This window comes from Impatiens glandulifera, chromosome 1 (assembly GCF_907164915.1).
Source record: "Impatiens glandulifera chromosome 1, dImpGla2.1, whole genome shotgun sequence".
In the NCBI taxonomy this organism is placed as follows: domain Eukaryota; kingdom Viridiplantae; phylum Streptophyta; class Magnoliopsida; order Ericales; family Balsaminaceae; genus Impatiens; species Impatiens glandulifera.
In genome coordinates, this window is record NC_061862.1 from 140330879 (window position 1) to 140342157 (window position 11279).

The window sequence follows — 11279 nt, forward strand, 5'->3', positions numbered from 1 at the left end:
TACATTGTTTTAATTCAATAAGTTGATTAAAATGATCATTGAAGGACCATATTGTTTTGCTGGTAAGTATTTTTAGTTTAAGTTCATTTACTATTATTATGTTATTTCAGTTTATTACTTATTTTTTGAATTTCAATTGGCTTAAACCCATCTCAACCAGCCAATTTGGTATACATATGTAACCATCTAACTTCCTGAAAAAATATAAGTTACCTAAACTATTTTCATATAACAATTTAACCACCATATATAAGGTATATTGTTTTGTTGCTAAGTATTTTTAGTTCAAGTTCTACTTCAATGGTGTTTAATAATTTAGTTAAATAAAATTCAAATTTATTCTATAATAACTTGCTGATTTTGATTGACTAGATGGTAATATTTCTTGTACTTTAAATATGTACCAATTACATTCTTTAGTTGTTGCCAAACTCCTTACGCAAATCAAATTTGATTTAAAATATGTATTTAACAATATTATATTATTTAATATCACGACTGTAATGTCAATTGTATGCCTTTGTATGCCAGACCTTTTGGACATTACGGTCGTGATATTTCTGGTGGGAAGGAAAAAGTGGCGGTTCTTATATTTAACGATATAGACGGTGATATAATTGGACCAACTTTCTATCCTACATCACTAGTGCTTTATTTCCTCGTACTGTTAGTTTTACAGTTGGCTGTGACTGTGTCCGTGGCTGTAATGATAATTGTGTATGTGATTAATGGAGGTGATTTTGCATACGATAATCAGGGACATCTGGTGAGAGGAAAGCCTGTAGTAGTTGAATGCGGTCCTGGTTGTCGTTGTCCTCCAAGTTGCAGAAATCGCGTATCTGAAAAAGGATTCAGATACATGTTTAAAGTTTTCAGGTCTATTGAACTGGGCTGGGGTGTTAGATCACTGGATCTGATTCAAGCCGGGTCTTTACATGCGAATATGCTGGAATCGTTCTCACAAAGAGGCAATCCCATATATTCTCAATGAATGGAGAAGATAATTTGATGCATCCAGATCGGTTCGGTAAGAGATGGATAGAATGGGGCAATTTGTCGGGTACTATCCGCCATTGGATTTTGCTCTTGATATTTCAAGATCCAGAAATCTGGCTTGTTATATCAGCTGTAGTCCTAGTCCCAATCTAATGGTACAATTTGTGCTATTGGACTACAACAACTAATATTTTCCACGCCTTATATTATTTGCATTGGAGACCATCCCTCCAATGCAACAGCTGACTCTTGATTATGATGTGGCTCAAACATAGTTTTGATCATTATGGTGTGGCTCTGTCACCAGCACGTTCCGGAGCTGTTACGGCTAGCATCACAAGTTCTTATGCTTGTGTTTTGTCCTTTGATTTGTTTTCGTTATTTCTTTTGTATTCTCAAATTAGTTTGAATGTCTAGTTTTATATTTTATTGGTATTTTCCGAATGTTTAACCGTACCTATGTATTTCGGGTGATACTTTTGGTTACGCATTGTTTTATTACTTTTTCATTATTTTATTTACTCTTAACAAAATAAAAAAATTTAAAAAATTGTTTGAGCTTTTAATCTTTGTTATGATTATTCATATTTTCATCTTTGAAGTATAAAATTGTAAAGGGGTTATATCAATTTGTATGAATATTGGTTGAACTATCAAACAATTATCATATAGAGCTATTTTCAGCAATATTTAAGATGCTAAGAATGTTGTTATCATTTCCTATTTTTAGGTCTGGCCTGGAAGGCGGTTGTATCCTTGTTTCTTATAAATATGAATTTAACATTAATGTATCGGTATCAAATTAATTAGGTGTCTTGTTTTTCTTGTCATTGTGTGAAGATTAATGTATCAATATCAGATTAATGTTTCTTTAAAGTTGTGTGTCATATTGTCATGCAGGTCCTAAATATGTTATTCATTGACCTATTTTTTAAGTTGACACAGGGTCATTAAGCATGCATATACATGATATTAATATACCTATAAATATATTAAAAATTAAGGTTTTTAATATTTTTTGATATTTGTTTTATAATATATAATATTGAATTTATATTTTAAATCAAATGTTATTTTTAGATTTATGTGTTTTTCAGCCACTATTTTTTTTTGTTAGTGATGTATGTCTTTTAAAGAAATCGTAAAAATTCCTATTTAGTTAGATGTCTAAGAATTCATTATGATCTGATATTATAATTGCATGACTTTGAACATTATTCATTTCTTTAAAAACTAAAATGGTTCTTACAAGAAACAAAAAGGTGAAAATAATAGTGAAGGGGTCGATCGGTTAAGCGCATTGTCAGATGGTCTTATTTATCAAATATATTCGTTTATCGATACAAAACATGTGATTAAAAGATGTGTGTTCTCCCAACGATACCAATATCTTTTCATTCCTTAACGAATTTTCAATTCAGTTAGACAAAATACACCAACCACAACTTTTTCACAAACTGTATTAGTCCAATGCTATTACCCCTGGACAGATCAAAAATCTTTTCATTTATGATTAAATTTATTAGTTATTCGGATCCTCAATTTCTAGAACATATTTTCAAGTATGTATTGTCATAATATCTACAACATGTAATAATAAACATGTAAATTACTAAGATGCTTCAAGATTTCCAGCATGTAAAATATTTAAAACTTGGCTCAGACATTCTACTGGTACAAGTCTAACTTTATTCTTTTGTCTTTATCTCACTCAATCTTATTGAATTTGATAGTTGAAAGACCTCCTAAAAAAGGAAAACAATTCTTGAAATATAAACTATTTCAAAACAAGTCCAGTCATTAATCAATATTATACTAATAGCACAAAAATATTTTGAAACTCGGTAAAAAGTCTAGTTCAAAACAAGTTAGGACTTGATCGTAGAAAAGTTAGTATTGACTAAAGATAAATGATATTTTTAACTAGCGATGTTATCTACAGTTTTAAAAATGAATGTTAAATAGTTTAGCCTTTTATATGGTTTAGCTTCACTAACCTTAATTAGTGGTCTCATTATTTTTGACAGGTTTTGATTATGGATACTTTTTTTCTTCAAGCGACCATTTCCAGCCATTCATTTTAGTAATTTAAAGCTTTTCGAGTTGAATTGTTCTACAAGATTTAATGGGGTAATTTTATTTATTATCAAGTTTCTCAAGGATTCTCCCATCGCACATCTCTTAGGAATGAATATGTGGAAGGCAACACTAGTCCTATCTAGTTGTTGTTATAATTTCTTCAGCTTGTCTACAAACGTTAAAATTCGTTATCTACATCCAATGTTTCATTTAATATTCAGCATCCTTAAAGTAGTGTTCAAGAAACATATACATTTATCCAATTGGATTGAAATTAAGGGTGGTTAGTGATAAAGTTTAACTCAACATATTTTTCATAACAAATTTGATCAATTAACTTTTGTTCAAGCTCCAAGCAGTCAAAACCTCTTTGAGGATTCCCTAACTACGTATGACTCGAATTACCGACAGAATTAAAGTTATGCAACTGAAGATCCGACAAAAGCAAAGACGTGCTTTTGAAAATAAAACAATAACTTCTTGTGAAAGCTCTATTAATCCATGGTATAATGCTTTTGGAAAATAATTGCGCTAATATTCCACCAATTATACTTGGATAGAAAACAACTATAAACGATCTTTTGACGTTCAAAACATTCTCTGTGTAGATGGTCCAAAATAAAAAAAAGGATCATAGAAGAAGTACATGCAAGATCATGCGGCCCACACTTAACGGAATGGCTTCAGCCAAGAAGATACTCTGCCTATGATATAATTGACAAAACATAGAACAAGAATGTGTAAGTTATGTTAAATGTTGTCATCAATGTCAAATCTATGTTAACCTAAAAATACCTCGTCATCACTACTCTATAACATGTCCTCCCCTTGGCCCTTTTCTACATGGGACATTGATGTCTTTAGGAAAATCTATTCCCATGCTTCAAACGGACACAAGTTTATACTCATAGAAATTGACTACTTCACCAAATGCCTTGAAAATAAGAGTTTAATTCCTTTATCCAAATCTAAGACTAATAAAAACGTAGTTAAAAACCTTCAACAAGAAGGTAAAACACAAAAACCGTTGGACTGTTATTTTAAAAACCGTTGATATAAGAAGGGTCAATATCAACTACTTTTAAATAATTGATATTATTTCATCTAATTATGAATTTTAAAATGGCTGATATTGACCCACTTTATATCAACTGTTTTAAAACCATTGATATTGACCACATCTATATAACCGTTTTAAAAACTGTTGATATAGAGGGAATAATATCAACGATTTTGGTCAATATAGAAAAGGTCAATATCAACCGTTTTTAAAACGATTGATATAAAATGGGTCAATATCAACCGTTTCAAAATAATTGATATTTATTTTTTTTATATATTTTTTTAACTTATAAATTTAGTAAATAATTTATAAACACTATATTTGTAAAATAAATATTAAATTTAAATTAAATTAATATTAATTTTGATATATCAATATATTTATTAATAATTAATATAATATATATATATAATCATAATTATTAAATAATAATAAGTAAGAAAAAAAAATGTATGAGAATATATTTTAAATTTAAAAACATTATATAAATTTGAATATTAATTAATTAAATTTTAAAGTTAATTAAAAATAAAATTATAGTATAAAATATAATTAATTAGGTAGAGAAAATCTTGCAAATATTTAAGAATTTGAAATTTTTTATTATCTCTCATTCCTATTTCTTTCTTTTCTTTTAATTATTAAAAAATTATTTTCTCTTTCTCACAAAAATATATTTTTTAGTTATTAATATTTAAAAATAATAATATTATTAACTTTTATTTTTTTTAAATGAATATACATTTATATAATTAATTTAAGGGTATATAATTTAGGATTTAAGGTATAAAGCTTAGGGGTATTAGGGGTAATAGTTTAATATTTATGTATGTTTAGGTTTAGGATTTTTATAAGAATATATATATTTATATAATTAGTTTAGGATTTAGGTTATCTTTAATTAATAATATAGTAAGTAATAATATTATTAATTTTTTATATTTTTATTTGAAAAATATTTATAATTAGTGTAGGGTTTAGGGTATAAGGGTAAATGAAGGAGCTAGACACGCTAATGCGGAACTTCATCTATGACAGTAACGGGAGAGGAGGAAAGAAAATCAAAAGGACTGCACTCTGTAAGCCTAAAGAGGAGGGAGGCATTGACCTGAAGAACTGCGTCGAGTGGAATAAGGCTCTAACATTCAAGCATATGTGGGCATTGGAAAGCAAACAAGAATCATTATGGATCAAATTGGTACACACGCGATTTATTAAAAAGGAAACTAGTATCTAGACATGTAAAATCAATGAAGGTATAAGCTGGTCAATAAAGAAAATTCTTAAACTGAGAAGTGATATTGTAGACCTTTACAATAGTCGGCTAAGGGACGGGAAACGCACTATGTTCTGGCACGATCCCTAGTTTGTATACCAACAATTATTCACAAAGAGGAGTTCAAAAATACACGTATCAGAAGGGACTACGTAGTGGCGATAATCAGAGACGTAAAATATGGGGACTAGGACTTTCTTTTGAGAAGAAATCTAGAAGGATAGAGGATACTAGATCACATCACTCACATACAACTCCGAGACAAACTCGACGTTCATGAATGGAATGCAGAAGGCAATGGGAAGTTGTTCTCAAAGAGAATATGGAGGTAATCCGAGAAAAAGCGCAGAAAGTATAATGAAGCTTCTCTCGTATGGTCAACTAAGATTATTTCTCGACACCAGTTCATCCTTTGGCTTGCATTCTGGAAAAGACTCAACAATCCTGACCGTATTAGTATGTATATGAACATCCCGGACGTGAGTTGTCTTATATGCAACGAAAATGAAGAAACCATCGATCACTTGTTTGGGAGCTGTAGTATAGCATTGGAAAATTGGGACAAATTTTCTAGAAGTCTGGAGCTGATCATTTTTCCGAAGGAATGGAAAGAAATCAAAGAAGCAACACTAATAAAAGCTAAAGGAAACAAATTTGCAACAAATGTATTCAAGTGCGGTTTTGGAGCAGTAGTTTACAATATTTGGCAGGAATGTAATGCGAGAGTCTATGAAAGAACCCGTAGAAGTGTTGAAGAATTATGGAGAGACATAGTCTCGGATTGTGGTGCAATTGCGTGAACATGGAGAAAAGTTCCAAGTATGGAGTACAATTAGAATATCAGTAGGAATTGGAATTTACCGTTACTAAATTCATTAGAAATGAAAACATTGTAATTAGATAGTTTATTTACGTTTTTTCTTTTATTCAGAACGATACGACTTCAATATCATTTTAGGTCTGTCTAGAATGATCTCTTAAACTCTTGGGTTTTTCTTCCATTTTTAAAATTTTTTAATGAAATGACGTTAAGTCAATTTCTCCTGAAAAAAAAATCGAGTCAACAAATGCAAGGACCGGACCCAGGTGTGGAACCCAAGACCAGGCCCAGTCCAAAGTGAGATGCAAAACACCCACCACAACCGAATACAGATTTCCAAAGTCGACTCATCCACGGGAATGCTAGACTTGAATCTCTAACGCAACATCCAGTCCATCGTCTCTATATGCGCCTTTCCTCTTCTCTAGATAATCGATGAATGAGGGTTGCGAATACAATGAAATTAATATTTTCTTAAATTTCCAACTTTTGATTAAAGACACCATCTCACAAACAATAAAAAGCAAAATGACCACATCCACATAAAAATTTCATTATAGTCTATTAAATGTAATGTAATCAATTTAATATATGGAAATCCCTATATTAGTGAATATCAATATAATAAATATAATCAATTTAATGTATTAGGAGATCCCTAAATTGGTGGATCTCAATATTATAATCTTTTATATATAGTTTACATCTTGAAATCAAAAGAACAACTTATTTATGATATCAGAGTGTTACAAATGTTGTAAAGGAGTAACGTATGCCATGTTTTTTCGCTGAAGAATAATTATGATGTATGTGGCCATTTGGAGAGAATGATACCAAAATGAGGTAGGTATCTTAGTATGAGTGAGTAATGTATGAATCAAATTATTCATAGTACGAAACTGTCTCTCAGCCTTGTCGTTCTAAGACGAAGTGTGAGAAAATGAGAAGCGAAAGGTCATCCCATGCGTGGATACAAATTCCCTAAATGAATGATTATCGAATTCCCTCCCATTATCACATTGAAAAGATTTTATATCCCTCTTAAATTGGGTTTTGACGAGTGTCTGGAATTGCAAGAAAGCATTAAACACTTGGGATTTATGAAATAAAGGGAAAGTCCACAAAAAAGATGAAAAGTCATCGAGAAACAAAATATTTATGGCCCACAGAACTTAACACATGAGACGTCCATACATCATTATGAATAATGTCAAATTGTAACAAACAAATCAAAGTAGAAACCTTAAACGGCAAACGAACATGTTTTCCCAATGAACACGAAGGACAAATATGAGAAACATGTTGTTTATTACAATGAATTAATTTATTTAATCTAAACTAGAGTTGCTGAGATAACTAGGTGATTATGCCACAAGGATGGCAACAAAGCAGCAAAAGCAGAAGATTACACTTGATTCTCAGTTGTGACTGGATATAGATCTCCCCGACTATCACATCTCATTAAACGTCCCCGTCCAAAAATCCTTAACAGAAAATCTAAAAGGATCAAACTCAATAGACACAGAATTATCCATAGTAAATTTATAAACATAAACTAAAATTTTAACAACAGTATGAGCAGGGAAAATATTATTTAAGATAAGTTCATGATTCGAAGAAGAAATAGTGGTATGCCCAATACCCAAAAATGGAATCGTATTACCATTACTTATCATGTATGGACTTTGAGATGTTGACAATAAGTCAATACCCTAGGAAAATATGCCATGATGCTGGTGGAAAAATCTTGCTCGAAGGAAATTGCACGAGAATCTCAGTTATCTTGAAAATTATCATGTATCTGTGTCTAGGCTTGCTCGACGATAGAGTCTAGTTCCAAGATCATGTGAGATTATGGCATAGATCAAATAAAGGACAATGACATCAAGAGTTAGGCACGTATCTTTCTCCTCATTCGTCGATGGCAACGGTAGAACAAGTTCCAACGGGATGATGTGATGAAGGACCCGATGAGAACGGTCATGGATCTTGAATAATTCTGCCCATGTCTTGTATTGAATGTTTTCCAACTCAAGAATAATAGAGATATGATTCTTGATATTGGAAACGAAAAGGGTCGGGTAGAATCTTTGTTGTTACTCGTCATTGAAAAAGAAAAGTGATTGAAGTATAGATAAATAGAAGATGAACATAGAAGAGTGATTAAAGAGAAAATAGTAGAAAATGGACCATTATGCTAGGGCGCAATGGAAGAGAGAAGAGAGAAAAATGTATGACCATTTACGTATGTTTGGGTGTTTATGTTACCCTCTATTTTCATCCACGACGATTCATAAATTTCTTCCACGTTCTACCCCATGTGTCTTTCTTGGATACCCACCGAATCACCAGGGCTATAAATGTTTTGACATATCAAATGATAAAATCATTATTTGTCATCACGTCATCTTTGATGATCATTTTTTTTAAATTCAGTCCCCTCTACTCTCATATGACTTTTTTGATGATCCTCCATCACCATATGTGATTCATCATCAGTATACACTTTCATCTCTAAGCCCTCCCCCTCCCCCTTTTCTCTTCGACTAGTCACTCAAAGTCAACGGGGTGATTCGGCCCAAACATACTTTTACATCTTAACCATGTAGCTTCCTTAAGATATGGACTAGAAGTTATCCATGCTAGAAAGACGTGGGAGTTGGTTCCCCGTCCAAGTGATGTTAATATTATTCGTTCTTTATGGGTATTTACTCATAAAGACCGTGTTGATGACTCTTTTTAGATGCATAAAGCCCGGCTTGTAGGTGATAGAAAAACTCAATAGGCTTGTTTTCAAACCTCCACAATTCGGTTAGTTCTTAGTTTTGCCGTATCGAAGAAATGATCAATTCACCAACTTGATGTAAATAATGATTTCTCCATGGTACTTTTGATGATGTGCATCAGCCTCTTGGGTTAAGAGATTCCTCATTTCAGATATCTCACGCGGTCAGGTTCGAGTTCTTCGTGTCCCGTCTTTCTTTCAACTTGAAGATATCTTCACGAAGGGACTTTTGAGAGTTATTTTTGAAGAATTTCGATCCATTCTCAGCATACATCGCCCACCTAGTTCGATTGCGAGGTGTAATAAATGTAATGTAATCAATTTAATATATTGGAGATCCCTAAATTGTTCGATTTCAATATAATAAATATAATCAATTTAATATATTAGAGATCCCTATATGAGTGGATTTCAATATTATAATCTTGTATATATAGTTTACATCTTGGAATGAAAATAACAACGGATTGTATTCCTTTATAGCAGCGATACAGTCAACTTTGAATTGAAGAAAGCGTAGGCCCAACGACAAGTCCTCAATCAATCACCATAGTAATCCGATTTCATCACAGGAAATCCTACACCGAAATCACCAAAAATTAAAATATGTATAATATCATATTTTATATTTTTTTTTGTATAATAGGTTAATTTTCTCTCTCTCCATAATAAATAATAATATATTATTTTTTTCTCTTTCCATATTAATAATAATATATTATTTTTTCTCACTTCATATTATATATAACATAATAATACACTAATTTTTCTCTCTATATTACAATTTATAAGTATTTTATTATTTTTTATAGTATTTTTAATCCTTAATATTAAGCTTATTTATTCCTTTTATATCATCTTCATGTTTACAAGAAAGATTGTGAAAATCATATTTGAGGTTACATTTTAATACCCTTAAATTTATTTACATCGCTTCGAGATCGGTTTGAGTAATTTGAAGGATACAGAAAAATTCTTTGATTTTTATTTAATGAAAAATTAAAAAATCAGTAAAGAGAAATTGTTGAAGATATGTACTAAATTATAAAATTTCTTAAAACACAACCAACAAATGGACATTGATGGTGCTGATTTATTTAAAGTGCTTAGTAATTACAAGACAATGCTATCAAGAGAAGTAAAATAAATTGATATCCTTAATGATGTCAATTAAAAAAAAGTACTTGTAATTTTGTCACAAAAATTGAAAATTATTATGGTATATTGTTTCGTTTACAACTTGTTATATTAATATTTTTATATACATTTTGAAATAATTTTTATATATATTTGAAATATTTTTTTATACTAGTTAATATTAGTATATTTAATATGTTTTGGATAGGAAATATAATTATTATATTTATTTTAATTTTGTGGGGTCACAAAATTAGAATTTGCGTTGAATCTCCCAACTATTGGGGCCGTCCTTCCCGACCAAGAAGAAGATTGTTGATGGTTGTTATCCTCTTGCAATGATCATTTAGCGACGTATGCTGCTGCTTCCTTCTACAAACAACCGGCTCTTTGTCCCATATAGCTACGCTTTTGGCCCTTTGGCCCAAATCCTCCTTTCCTTTATATTTTATTTTGGGTTTTGTTGGTTTGCATGTTTTAAGTTTGAGTTTTGCTTGATTCTAAGTTTGTCTTAAAATCAAAACTCAACATAAAAATTTAACAAAATTAAAATATAAAAGTATAAAACCTAAAAAACAAAATATAAAAATACATTAAATAAAAAAAATAATTATTTCTCCATGAGTTTGCCTAAACTCTGAAATCTAAACACATTACTGAATTATGTATAAATATTTTATTTTGTATAAACACTCACCTAAAATTTTAAAATTGGTAGACTTAAGATAAACCATAAATCTATAACCGTGATTGGATCAAAAAGAACAAGAGCATCCCGAATCCTAATTGCCTCATTTTGTTGAGAAATGAGGAGACCTTTGAACACTTCCTTAGGAACTTCCCTTTCGTCTCCTTGCTTTGGCGCATATTCTCTGTATCAATGAGTCTCCTCATCTTCCCAAATGAATGGACCGACATCAAGGAACTCGCCATAAAAAAGACCAAGGGAAATGACTTCAGCTCCAATACCTTCAAGAGTTTCTTCACCAACATTATTTATCACATTTGGATGGAGAGGAACGCTAGAGTCTTCTCAGGAGTCCGCAACAATTCGGACACAGTATGGAACAATATTATCATCGATGACAACTTTCTCATCCAAACGTAGAGGCGTATTCCCACA

The 11279-nt window shown here is 31.0% G+C and overlaps 1 protein-coding gene and 1 pseudogene across 1 annotated transcript; both read left to right on the forward strand.

The window, feature by feature from the left end:
* Nucleotides 1-514: 514 nt before the first annotated feature.
* On the forward strand, nt 515-1364 carry LOC124945484 (annotated as a pseudogene).
* A 3768-nt stretch (nt 1365-5132) lies between these two features.
* Nucleotides 5133-6214, forward strand: LOC124945495. Its single transcript, XM_047485942.1, has 2 exons — nt 5133-5336; nt 5819-6214. Exons 1-2 carry the CDS (start codon nt 5133-5135, stop codon nt 6212-6214), a joined length of 600 nt encoding a protein of 199 aa, XP_047341898.1.
* The last annotated feature ends 5065 nt before the right edge of the window (nt 6215-11279 follow it).

Excerpts from the sequence above, each read along its gene's own strand:
- LOC124945495 (XM_047485942.1), top strand. The coding sequence starts at position 5,133 with ATGAAGGAGCTAGACACGCTAATGCGGAACTTCATCTATGACAGTAAC. Across the intron at positions 5,337-5,818 it reads AATCATTATGGATCAAATTG|TTCATCCTTTGGCTTGCATT; the intron begins GTACACACGCGA and ends TCTCGACACCAG.